This window comes from Lolium rigidum, chromosome 6 (assembly GCF_022539505.1).
Source record: "Lolium rigidum isolate FL_2022 chromosome 6, APGP_CSIRO_Lrig_0.1, whole genome shotgun sequence".
Lineage (NCBI taxonomy): Eukaryota > Viridiplantae > Streptophyta > Magnoliopsida > Poales > Poaceae > Lolium > Lolium rigidum.
Genome location: NC_061513.1, coordinates 332,454,633 through 332,467,903, shown reverse-complemented (window position 1 = coordinate 332,467,903; position 13,271 = coordinate 332,454,633). Strand labels below are relative to the sequence as shown.

Sequence of the window (13,271 nt, the reverse complement as noted above, 5' to 3'; positions counted from 1 at the left end):
AAAGATGTGCTTGCTCCACATTTCACATGCTCTCCAAATGAGTTAAAACACACATTGGATGTGTGCCTTGCCTTGCTCTTAGGAACTGTCGGATAATGTGGTCTTGTGGTTCCACCACGAATTGTCAAAGTTGTGGCTCATAACCGATGACAAGATATGACCAAAGCTCCATAAGATCCTAGACACTATGTCCTTGCAAAGATGAATGATGGCTTAAGAACTCGAGTAATATAACTAACACATAGTTCTGTTCAGGGTCAACCTCTGATGGCGAGGTTCTAAACCCCAAAAACCGACACAAGTTTTATGTGACGCTCTTTGTTCTAACTGTGTGGACCCAAGAGGAGGCCACCATTCCCACTTAAGTGCATTTTGTTACACTTTTGTTTACCTTGAAAAGCTTACTGGGAGGTAACCCATCCCAAATTGCTCGTGAGCAAATATGCTTAAGTGGGAGATCCTTAGGATATGAACTTCAGAGAAAAAATATACCCTCTCCGTCAATAATAAGTGTCATGATTTTAATTCAAATCGAAACTAAAACTAAAACTGCGGAACTTATTATAGATTGGAGCGAGTATATTTCATTTGCAACGTAGTTTTACCGATCATTTCAAGCATCTACTAGTGTTTGAGTCTATAGGGTTTTTGGATCTAGTGCACTACCTACCTTTTTAGGGGGGGTCAATTTACATGGCCAACTGGTAGAAACAAATGTCCATGTGGATGAACCTAACAAGCAACAACCACACAAGTGTATGTCTTGTCCTCAGGTGAAATTCAAATTAAGTAGAAACTGGTACTCCCTCTGTTTCATAATTCTTGCCCTGCAACAACCACACAAGTGATTTTTTTTTTTGCAACTAGAATACAGTTAGCTTTGCCTGGAGATTTCATGCCCCCTATATTTTTAACTTTGTCTGAATCTAAAACATAGGTTAAGGGAGTGACCTCTTTGTTGATACTGCATTCCTGATAAAACAATAACAGAGTTGTGAGAAAATGACGTGAAGGCCAATTAAGAAGCTAGGCAAAGAAACATAACTTAGTTGTGTCTGTCAAGGGTCAAGCCACAGATTACGACATGCATCGCCCCTCCATCATTACTTGGAGATTGTACCGGTGATTTTTAAAGGGTCTATGTCACTCGGTTATATGATGACCACAGCAAGACACGTTTAAAACGCATATGAAAATATATGCGACATGTCCACATGGTTTTTACACGAGATATGCAAAGACTAGTGCAAGCAAAAGAGATGGTGGAGTGCACACATCTGCATGATTCACTTGGGCTCGAGGTCATTGCAAGGTGGCCTACTTGATTCCCTTCATCATGAGGCATAGATTGTGGTTGGTGTCAACCACCTAGTTACAAAGATGCGTCTTGTCCCAACCTCTAGCAGAAGATGTACTATCAAATACTCGGGGCATAGGAAACAAACAAAAATAACAACTCGATTATAATCTCTAAGAAAATACAGTACTAAACAAGAAAACCACGGGCCGAAAAATCAACAGAAATTTTCTCTAGAAAAATAGTAAACAACAAAAACCCGAGTGTCTGTCGATGACTCCCCTGCCGGTCTAAAAATTCGACATCGCTTCATCATTGTTATTAAGCCCATTCCAATCGTCATATAAGTCAGCTCTATTATATACTGCCAGCCACATGAATAGGATAGGATAGCCATATCATGTCCGGGCGGCTGAGGTGAAACAGTCGAGGTTACCTTGCAATTAAGCTAAGGATGACACTCCCTGCAAAAAGAAAAGAAGCTACGGACAACACTGAAATTTGGACCAGCGGTGATGTTCATGTGAACAAACCATGGCATTACCGTGATGAAATGTCAACGTGGTTAGGCTAATAATTAGGCTGATTAGGCAGCAGGCGTCAGCGTAACTGCACGGTTTGTCGCCGAAAAACAAAGAACATACGCGTGGCCCAGATCGAACATCCCTTGTCGCCCGCGTAATGGACACTCGTCCATTTGATTATATAAACGGCTCTGGATTGGCGCCACCACACCTACGCTGGTTAGCGCTCGAACAGACGCCATGTGCTCTTGTCCTGTCTAAGCATATATCATTATCGCAGCTCACGGGAACCCGTACCACCACACCACTGCAGAATTCAGATTCAGTTCGCAAGCGGCTCAGGCTAGCGAAGAGTGCAAGGAAGAAGAAGAACTCAGATTTCTCCTAGAATTGGCCAAGAGAGAGACGACATGGTGGAGCAGAGCCAGAGGAAGCCAGGGGATCAGGTAGGGAAGACGGCCCTGTGATGTGATTCTCGGTGAATGTTTGGTGTGATTGATTTTGGGTTGTGTGGGGGTGGGCGCAGGTGTTCTGGCCCAAGGTGGTGCTCAAGAAGTGGCTGAACCTCCGGAGCAAGGACTACATGTTCAACGCCGACGAGGACGAGGACGACGGCGGCGAGCAAGGTAGGTAGGCTCGGGCATCAAGCCTTTGGGTTTGTGTTTTGGTGGCTAGAGACCACGACTTGCCTTACTGAAGAAATTCCGATTCTCTTGTGCAGAAGAGAACTGCGGCTGCGATGGCGGCGGCGAGGCAGACGGCGGCGTGCCGATCGCCGGTGAGTTTCCGTTATATGTTGGTGGATTGACGTCACTCTTGCGCGTGTGTGCGTCGATGAATCCATGATGTGGTGTCGCGTGTGTGTATGTTCTTCTTATCCGATCCTGGAAGGGGGGAAAAGTGCAGGTTTGGACTGTTCACCCCTTTTGGGGAAAGACTTCATGTCCATGGTCATTGATGCTGTTTGACCTCTGCATTTCACACTCAACAGCGTTGCTTCTGTCGATCGAACACTTGCCTAACACCAAAGCAGAAACATGTTTAGAGTTGATGAACTTTTTCTAATCAACAACCCTGTGCTGTTGTTGCAGACGAGAGCCAGGTGGACGCCGCGCCGTACAGGCTGCGGCGGCGGAACTCGGAGACGATGCGCGCGCAGTACATCAACACCAAGGAGCTCAGGTAAACACCTATGCTTGCTTGCTTCAATTTCAGCTCGATCACAGCACATTGTTTTGCCATGGTGTGCTGATCGATGATTGGTTCCTTGCAGGATTTGCATCGGCACGTACAACGCGGCCGGCAAGCCCCCTCCGGACCGCCTGGACATCTCCCAGTGGCTCGGCACCGACACCGGCGGCGAGCAGGCCGACATGTACGTGCTCGGGTTCCAGGAGGTGGTGCCGCTGAACGCCGGCAACGTGTTCGGCGCCGAGGACGGCCGGCCGGCGCTGGCGTGGGAGGAGCTCATCCGCGACACGCTCACGCGGACCCAGCCCTCCACCTCGAGGCCCAAGTACAGGTACCGCAGCCACCCGGCCACCCCGACTCGCGACGGCTCCGACGAGCTGTTCCCCGGCGGCACGGACACCGAGACCGACGACGACACGCTCTTCAGCTTCCCGGTGCAGGCCGAGGAGTACATCGCCTCCACCCCGAGAATGCTCGGGGCCATGCACGATCCAGACGCCGGCCAAGACGAGCAGCCGCAACAGAGGACGCTGCTGAAGACGATGAGCAAGACGGACAGGATCGGGCTGGCCTGGCCGGAGCAGCCGCTGGACCTGCTGGCAATGTCCACCGCGTCGACCTCGATGTCATCATCGTCGTCGTTCAAGTCGTCGAGATCGTTCGGCGCCCACAGGCCGTTCATGAGCTCGCGGGTGGCCGACGAGCCGCGGGACGACGGCCCGGCGATGGCCGCCGACCTCGACGACGCGGTGCCGTTGCGGGGCAAGAAGAGTGGCGCCAGGTCGCCGTTCGTGAGGATCGTGAGCAAGCAGATGGTGGGCCTCTTCCTGACCATCTGGGTGCGGCGCGGCCTGCGGCGGTGCGTGCAGAACCTCAAGGTCTCCACCGTCGGCGTCGGCGCCATGGGGTACATCGGCAACAAGGGGGCGGTGTCGGCGAGCATGTCGGTCTACCAGACCATGTTCTGCTTCGTGTGCAGCCACCTGTCCGCTGGCGAGCGGCCCGGCGACCTCGTCAAGCGGAACGCCGACGTGCAGGAGATCCACCGCCGGACGCGCTTCGCCGGGCCCGGCGGCCTCGAGCTGCCACGAGACATCTACGACCACGAGTGAGTGATTAGGATCACACACGCATTGCATTGATCGATGCATCACAAAATCTGACAAACATGTTCGTTTTCAGGAGGATATTCTGGCTGGGCGATCTGAATTACCGGATCGACGTGCCGTATGGCAGAGCGCACGGCCTGGTCGCGGCCAAGGACTGGTCTCAGTTAGCAGAGAAAGATCAGGTAGAATCACTGCCCGATCTTCTTCTTCTTCTTGATCAGGTAGTAGATGAATTTGCATCTGAGATATAAGTGTGGTTTATCCTGTCTGCAGCTGAAGCGGGAGCTGAGGAAGGGACGAGCGTTCGACGGGTGGAGCGAGGGTGTGCTGGAGTTCGCGCCGACGTACAAGTACGAGATCGGGTCGGGGAAGTACATCGGCGACGACCAGAGGGGCGGGAGGAGGACGCCGGCGTGGTGCGACCGGGTGCTGTCGTTCGGGAAGGGCGTGAGGCTGCTGAGCTACGGGAGGTCGGAGCTGGCGGTGTCGGACCACATGCCGGTGGCGGCCACCTACGCGGCGGAGGTGGAGGTGTTCTGCGGCAGGAAGCTGCAGAGGGCGCTCACGCTCACGGACGCCGAGGTGGAGACAGGGGAGGTGGTCGTCGTGCCGGACCTTGGATTTTGATCGGCATCGCCAACACACACTGGACAATGCAGAAGGAAAAGTTCAGAGCTGAATCCTGCTGCTAACATCCCCATTGTCCTTGTTGAATTTTTTGTGTGTGATCTTTGGTTTCTTGGGCGGGATGGTGTCGTGTGAGATACTTTGACGAAACATGTCTAACCGAGTTTTGGCACCATGGAGGCCTGGACTTTTTTGAATTTTATAAGAAGGAAAAAAATATACTAGCATATTTTCGGGGTTCATACATTTTGTTTGAAAAAGATGCATATGTATATGCCATGGCCTACATACACAACTGGCTATGTCGTGCCATCGGTTGGCTCCAGCTTTTCACTCCGGCCATGCCACGAGCATTTTGTGCTATAACCAGAGTGGTAGGAAAATTTTGGAGCTCACGCAGCTCCATGCAATATCCCAAAAGAATCTCCGCAACAACAAAAAAAAACTATGTGTTACAATAGGTGCAGATCCTTTATGGCACGATAATTTTATAAATTAATCACTGCCTGTGAGAAGATGAGGGCATGCCAAAGCATGCACTGGTTCGCTGTAACCATATCTAAGCCCCCACGTGTCTCGTAGACACGACTATGGGCGTGATTGGTTGCATGTATTGAGTCTACATAGCGATGTGGGGCGATTTGATGCCTATCCGCCTTCCACATTGTGGCCAACACATCCCTCAAATCATCTCCGGGCCAAACCCTAGGGGCACAACTGGATCAACCGCTTCTATTGAGCCACCCTCGCCTCATGCATTTTGGACAACGTCGCGTACGAGTAGCTACAAACAACAAAGATAGTGTGAACTCTCTTGGTGCGTCAAAAATGCGGCGGGGGAATTCCAAATCCACTACCCCCCCATTCGAGATCTTCCTTTCTTCAAGATCCATGGCAATGGTGGGTGCTTCTTCACCAGTTGGGACTAGGAGCTCCTCCACGGGCCTTCTCCATCTTCCTCGAGATGTATCGTGTTGAATCCTTTTCCAATGTCTGTAAGAAAGCTCTAACCCTGGACCTGGTAGATTAGACCTATATGCATCCCAAATGTGCGTGGATCTATGCAGATATACAGATTTGTGATGGTCGATGTAGGGTTTCAGTTCCATGGTTAAGGTGTGACATATTTTGTAGGCCATCATGTTGCACATGCGGCACTCGACGTGGTGGGAGAGGACTTCTACATCAGCCACATTCTAGCGGAACCTTAACCGCTATCGGTCTACGAGGATGTGTCACTGATATCATCTCCGTTACAACATTACTCTTTAGATAGATCTTGTGCATATTAGGGTTTGCAATAAGTTATATTTTTTTTTTTGTTGTGAACCCCTACATGTGGACGAAAAGGGAAAGCAGATGGACCTTGGAAATCCTGGAATAGTTGTTCTTGTGGTTGTTTTTGCTACAAATTCTGCTATAATTGATTCCATCCATCCCCTCTACCTCCACCGAAGTCTCTAGCCATATTTCTGCCACCTCTACCATGATCTGACATGCTAACTCCCTCTTGATCCCCAATCCAAGGCTGATCAAAAAAATTATCATTATCCAGATCATCTTCTTCAACCCCCAGATAACACAAACTCGGTCTCTCCAGAAGCAGTGTTGGTGGAGGAGGGGAGGCACAAACTCTAGGAGATGGTTCGTGCTTTATATCACCCTTTCTCCTAGTAGAGTTGTTGAGATGCCCTAGAATATGCCAAAGCCGAGGAAAAAGGAGCTCCATCTCTTTTTCCTCTTGTGCTCCCAGCCCACGTCGGCGCTTTCCCCATATCAACCTCCTTGTTTTTCGCTGTGCTCCATGTATGCGATTGAAAGTTCAGAGATGGTAAACCTAGAGGGGGTGAATAGGTATCTATAGATTTTAATTCTTTCTTTGCAATATTAGGCTTTGCGAAATATAAAGATGAGCCTAATGCAAAGTAGGTGAAACAACCTATATGAGGATACAAGTAACTCAAGCACGAAGGCTCTCACAGGCAGTTATATCACAAGTAAGGAGTTCGGTTAGAGATAACTGATAGCACGCGGAGACGAGGATGTATTCCCGTGTTCCCTTCCTTTACAAGAAGGTACGTCACGTTTGGAGGGGTGGAGGTCCAACGAAGGATTCCCCACGCCATGAAGGCTCACCCTATTCTCCGGAGCCTATCCCACGAAGGAATAACTCACTCACTTGTAGTAGACTTTGAGGTAGCCTCCAAACCTTCACAATCTTGTCAGGAGCAAATCCACAGCCCGGATGCTTCCGGACCACTCTTGCCCACCTAGGGTTTCCAAGGAACCCTAGAGAGCAAGCTTCTTGATGAATACAAGGGGGAATGAGATTTGGCTTAGTAGAACAGTAGATCGGGTCCTCCTCTAACGTTTCCCCGAAGGGATTTGAGTTTGGGTGGAGGAGGAGGGAGATCTGAGGCTTTTGGTGTTTCTAGCAATGGAGTATGAGAGAGAGAGCTCAAGAACAGCTTGTAGTGTAGTGCCTAACCCTTCAGAGGTAGGAGAAGGGGTATTTGTAGTGTCACTTGAAATATGGCCGTTGCTCACTTGACACATCAGCTTTCTCCCGAGATTCCCGGTCAACCGGACCATAGACCGGACCGTCCGACGCAGGGCCCGGTCGGACCGGACCAGGGACCGGACCCACCGGTCCAAACCGGGCGGCAGACCGGACCGAAACCGGAGCGTCGAAATGCCTCTCGGTACTCCTCACGGTTGGTGTGAGCGCAGGGGCCGGTTGGCGCCGGGGCGCCCGGTCATGCGCCCGGTCCGACCGGGCCAGCGACCGGACCCGCCGGTCCAAACTGGGCGGCTGACCGGACAGGAATCGGAGCGTTCCAGAGGCTTACAGTAGCCCTCCCGGTTGGTGTGAGCGCAGGGGCCGGTTGGCGCCGGGGCGCCCGGTCGACCGGGCGGCAGACCGGAAGAGTTCGGCGCACAGGCCGGTCCGACCGGGCCTGTGACCGGCTAGATGCTGTAGCCCCTCTTTTTGATTGTTGTCGAAGTGGGGGGTCTCCTTTAGTCTTCTTATTCCTTTGATACACCATTTATGCCTCTTTGGCTAATACCTGAGATTATCCTTATAAACATGTATTAGGCCAAATACTCTGGCACGGTGTTATTGTTACCAAAATAATGGATAAGGGTAAAATACCCTTACAATCTCCCCCTTTTTGGTATACGATGACAAACCGAGCTAGAGTCGCATATAGATATTATGATAAGCTCTAAACCTTGATTCCATATAAGATATTATGACAGCTCCCCCATAATGTGTGCACTTGGAGAATTTGCGTTTGAATGCAAAGTGCACCATTTGTGGAATATGAGAAGCTCCCCCAATATCTTTAGGAAACAAGCATGGTATGGACATGTATATCAAAATATATAAGCATAAGGCATGATCATATAAGAATCAAATAAAGCAACACCCATGGCTTGTGACAACCAAAGAACCCCGTGAATCCTAGACTCTACTCTCTTCTCCCCCTTTGGCATCGGAACACCAAAAAGGCGAAGAAAAGAGGAGAGATGCTAGCGCACCTATCAGTAGAACTCATGCCCAGCGGAATATGAGCCCTCGCCATCAGCATCCTCATCCTCATCCGCATCACCGTCATCCTCTTCAGCATCATCATCAGAAGGGGCACGTGCAGGCCTAGGAGGAAGACCACCATGAGCATACATGGAGAGGTCGAAGTTCTGGAGCATCTCATCAGTAATTGGAGGCATCTCCCAAGCAGGTGCAACCACAGGCTCCATCTCAGGTCCAGAAGGAGGAACAGGGACATTCCTTGCAGCTATGAACTCATTATGTCGCCTCCGGGTCTCCTGGTTCAAAGCAAGACTCTGATGTGCAACATCATTGGTATTCTTGCACATTTGCCATAAGCTGGAGAAGAAGCGAGAGGCACCGCGTTTGGGGCGCCTAGAGTAGCTGGAGCTAGCTGCAGGATCATGTCGCTCCTTGGAACGGCGCTCAGAGGGCATCATGGCAGGGACTTCCGGACGTGTGTCCTGAGCGGGGAACTTGAATGGTTCCATTATGATTCTTTGATCTAGCATGTTGTTGGGAGGAGGTACCATCTTGTTGATGAGCTGCTGAACGTATTGAGCATAGTTGGGAGTCATGCGGCCTAGAACAGAACGCTTCAGTTCACAGTGAAGGAGATCACAACCATCAATTTTCCTTATGTTGTCAGGATGGCAATAGTACATCAGATTCAGGTGGTAGTTCCTGACTTCACTGGTGTTGCCTGACTTGCTGATGAGACTCTCACGGAACATCTTGGCAAGTAAAAGATAAGAGTAATACATCCCAGAGATAGTGGGAGGACCAGTTGTAGGGTTGGGGGATAGCAAAAGGAGATGTCACCTTTAACGAGCTTAGGTCGAGAATGAATCTTGAACCCTTGAGCACGGCCACCACCAAAACCCATGGCTTCACATAACTCATTATAGGTGCATGAGTACTTCTCCTTGCCAGTCATCCAAGTCATAGTGCGATCCTCATCATCATGGAAGAATACGGTGCAATGGAATTGACGGACAAGAAGGGGATAGTATGTCCCTTCTCTTTGGTCATCATCAGGCTTCATGCACACAAGATCATACAGTCCCAAACCCTTCAAGGTATCAACCACAAAGCGGTACTTGGTGGATTCATGCAAGGCAAGCTCTTCAGCGTTGATGGCCTTGGGCATCACAACAGCACCATTCTTCATACACTCTCGAGTGTCGTAGAACTCATCCCAGAGGCTTGCTTGAGTCTTGGTCCAGAAGAACTTGTCCCCACTAGTGTAAGTCCGTTGCACAAAGCGATATGGATTTTTCCTCCTCAGACTTTGCCAATCACCAAGATGTGTTGTGCCCACATTGTAGTCTAGCACTATTTCATCATCATCTTGGGCTGCGTGTTTGTCTTTCCTCTTAGTGCCAACTGTCTTGCCTCTTCCCCCAGCGGAGCTACCAGTGTCAGTAAACTGAGGTGCTTTAGAAGGCACACGGCCGCTAGAACGGCGTCTCGGCGGCACCGTAGACTTTCCTCCCTTGGCAAGATTGCCACGGTCTTCACCACTCCAACTATCTGTGAATTAGCAAATAGAGCAAGGATAGCAGTGGGGTAAGTGTACATGTCATCAGTAAATAGGGAAGCCAAAAAGCATAGTATATATTCAAGTGTTTTGATGGAATTGTGCGAACACGGGGCGACCCGGCGTATGGTCCGGTCAAACCGGACGAGAGACCGGGCTGGCCGGTTTCCCATCCGGTTGACCGGGCCACGCGCCGGACCGGCCGATTGAGAGACCGGTTGATCGGGCCTATGACCGGGTCTGTCAAATTGTGAGGTGTTGCCCAGAATTTCTACCACAAAATCATGCAAAAACTCATAAACTTGAACATAGACTATAGCATTAGAGTGAACAATGTGCATAGGGGTGTGAGACACTCTAGATGGCATGCGGACTTACTAACCCTAATCCTAACTGTCGAGGGTACTCCTCGGCAATGCCCTCTGATTGGGGCTTAGGGTTGATGGAATCCTGTAAGCTGACACGAGACATCGGTTCACAGACAAGCGGGGAGAGCGATTTACCCAGGTTCGGGGCCCTCGATGAGGTAAAACCCTTACGTCCTGCTGATGTCTACGGGTGCTTCTATTCTTGTAGACAGTGTTGGGCCTCCAAGAGCAGAGGTTTGTAGAACAGCAGCAAGTTTCCCTTAAGTGGATCACCCAAGATTTATCGATCTCGGGGAGGAAGAGGTCAAAGATATCCCTCTCATGCAACCCCTGCAACCACAAAGCAAGAAGTCTCTTGTGTCCCCAACACACCTAATAGGTGCAGTAGTTCGGCGAAGAGATAGTGAAATACAGGTGGTATGAATAAGTATGAGCAGTAGTAACGGCGCCAGAAAAGTGCTTTGCTATCCAGGACTGGCGTGTGGTTGATGGTGGTAATTTTGCAGACAGTACAGATGCAGTAGAACAGTAAACAAGTAGCGATAGCAGTATTGGAAACAAGGTCTAGGGATTATACTTTCACTAGTGGACACTCTCAACATTGATCACATAACAGAATAAATAGATAGATGCTAGACTCTACACCCTCTTGTTGGATGATGAACACCACTAACTGTGTAGGATTACACGAACCCTCAATGACGGAGTTAACAAGCTCCACAATATTCGATGTTCATATTTAAATAACCTTAGAGTGCATGACAGATCAACACAACCAAACCAAGTACTAACATAGCATGCACACTTCGTCACCTTCACGCTACGAAAGGAGGCATAGATCACATCAATACCATCATAGCAATAGTTAACTTCATAATCTACAAGAGATCACAATCATAGCCTACGCCAAGTACTACACGATGCACACACTTGTCACCATTACACCGTGCGGGAGGAATAAACTACTTTAATAACATCACTAGAGTAGCACACAGATATATTGTGATACAAAACACATTGCAATCATAAAGAGATATAAATAAGCACTTCACTATGCTCTTCATAACGAGTGAATAAGTATTCGTGAAATATAGCCTAAGAGACCCACACGGTGCACACACTATCACCTTTACACACGTGGGACAAGGAGTCTCCGGAGATCACATAAGTAAAATCCACTTGACTAGCATAATGACATCTAGATTACAAGCATCATCATATGAATCTCAATCATGTAAGGCAACTCATGAGATTATTGTATTGAAGTACATAGGAGAGAGATTAACCACATAGCTAACGGTACAGCCCTTAGCCTCGATGGAGAACTACTCCCTCCTCATGGGAGACAGCAGCGGTGATGAAGATGGCGGTGGAGATGGCAGCGGTGTCGATGGAGAAGCCTTCCGGGGGCACTTCCCCGTCCCGGCGGCGTGCCGGAACGAGACTCCTGTCCCCCAGATCTTGGCTTCGCGATGGTGGCGGCTCTGGAAGGTTTCTCGTACCGTGGCTTTTCCGTATCGAAGATTTAGGTCAGGGACCTTTAAATAGGCGAAGAGGCGGAGTCGGAAGGCTGACGGGGCGGTGACACGGTAGGGGGGCACGGCCCACACCCTGGCCGCACCAGCCTGTCATCTGGGGCCCACAGGGCCCTCCTCTGGTGGCTCTCGGGTGTTCTGGAAGCTTCATGCAATTCTAAGATGCTGGGCGTTGATTTCGTCCAATTCCGAGAATATTTCCTTACTAGGATTTCGAAACCAAAAACAGCAGAAAACGAGAACCGGCACTTCGGCATCTCGTCAATAGGTTAGTTCCGGAAAACGCATAAAATCATCATAAAGTGTGAACAAAACATGTAGGTATTGTCATAAAACAAGCATGGAACATAAGAAATTATCGATACGTCGGAGACGTATCAGCATCCCCAAGCTTAGTTTTCCTACTCGTCCTCGAGTAGGTAAACGATAACAAAGATAATTTCTGAAGTGACATGCTACCAACATGATCTTAATCATACTATTGTAAAGCATATGAGATGAATGCAGCGATTCAAAGCAATGGTAAAGAGAATGAGTAAACAATTGAATCATATAGCAAAGACTTTTCATGAATAGTACTTTCAAGACAAGCATCAATAAGTCTTGCAAAAGAGTTAACTCATAAAGCAATAAATTCAAAGTAAAGGCATTGAAGCAACACAAAGGAAGATTAAGTTTCAGCGATTGCTTTCAACTTTTAACATGCATATCTCATGGATAATTGTCAACATAAAGTAATATGATGAATGCAAATATGCAAGTATGTAAGAATCAATGCACAGTTAACACAAGTGTTTTCTTCTAAGACAGAAAGAAGTAGGTGAACTGACTCAACATAAAAGTAGAAGAATGGCCCTTCGAAGAGGGAAGCATGGATTGCTATATTTGTGCTAGAGCTTTTATTTTGAAAACATAGAGAGAGCATAAAAGTAAAGTTTTGAGAGGTGGTTGTTGTTGTCAACGAATGGTAGTGGGCACTCTAACCCCCTTGCCAGACAAACCTTCAAAGAGCGGCTCCCATGAAACATTTTTATTTTTGGGTGGCACTCCTTCCAACCTTTACTTTCACAAACCATGGCTAACCGAATCCTCGGGTGACTGCCAACAATCTCATACCATGAAGGAGTGTCTTTTATTTTAGTTTTAGTTAGATGACACTCCTCCCCACCTTTGCTTTCTCAAGCCATGGCTAACCGAATCCTCGGGTGCCGTCCAACAATCACATACCATGGAGGAGTGTCTATTTTTTTTTGTAAAATTATGAAGGTTAATTAATTTGGGACTGGGAATCCCATTGCCAGCTCTTTTTGCAAAATTATTGGATAAGCGGATGAAGCCACTAGTCCATTGGTGAAAGTTGCCCAACAAGATTGAAAGATAAACACCACATACTTCCTCATGAGCTATAAAACATTGACACAAATCAGAGGTAATAAATTTTGAAGTGTTTAAAGATAGCACTCAAGCAATTTACTTTGGAATGGCGGAGAAATACCATGTAGTAGGTAGGTATGGTGGACACAAGTG

The 13,271-nt window shown here is 48.6% G+C and overlaps 1 protein-coding gene across 1 annotated transcript; it reads left to right on the top strand.

Moving 5' to 3' along the window:
* The first annotated feature begins 2,042 nt into the window (after window positions 1-2,042).
* Window positions 2,043-4,963, top strand: LOC124662034 (type IV inositol polyphosphate 5-phosphatase 3-like). Its single transcript, XM_047199920.1, has 7 exons — window positions 2,043-2,267; window positions 2,348-2,447; window positions 2,543-2,599; window positions 2,913-3,003; window positions 3,095-4,120; window positions 4,195-4,303; window positions 4,395-4,963. Exons 1-7 carry the CDS (start codon window positions 2,232-2,234, stop codon window positions 4,746-4,748), a joined length of 1,773 nt encoding a protein of 590 aa, XP_047055876.1. The 5' UTR covers window positions 2,043-2,231; the 3' UTR covers window positions 4,749-4,963.
* The last annotated feature ends 8,308 nt before the right edge of the window (window positions 4,964-13,271 follow it).

Coding starts and splice junctions, on each gene's coding strand:
- LOC124662034 (XM_047199920.1), top strand. CDS start 2,232: ATGGTGGAGCAGAGCCAGAGGAAGCCAGGGGATCAG. Junction 2,600..2,912: donor CGGCGGCGTGCCGATCGCCG/GTGAGTTTCCGT, acceptor CTGTTGTTGCAG/ACGAGAGCCAGGTGGACGCC. Junction 4,121..4,194: donor CGAGACATCTACGACCACGA/GTGAGTGATTAG, acceptor GTTCGTTTTCAG/GAGGATATTCTGGCTGGGCG.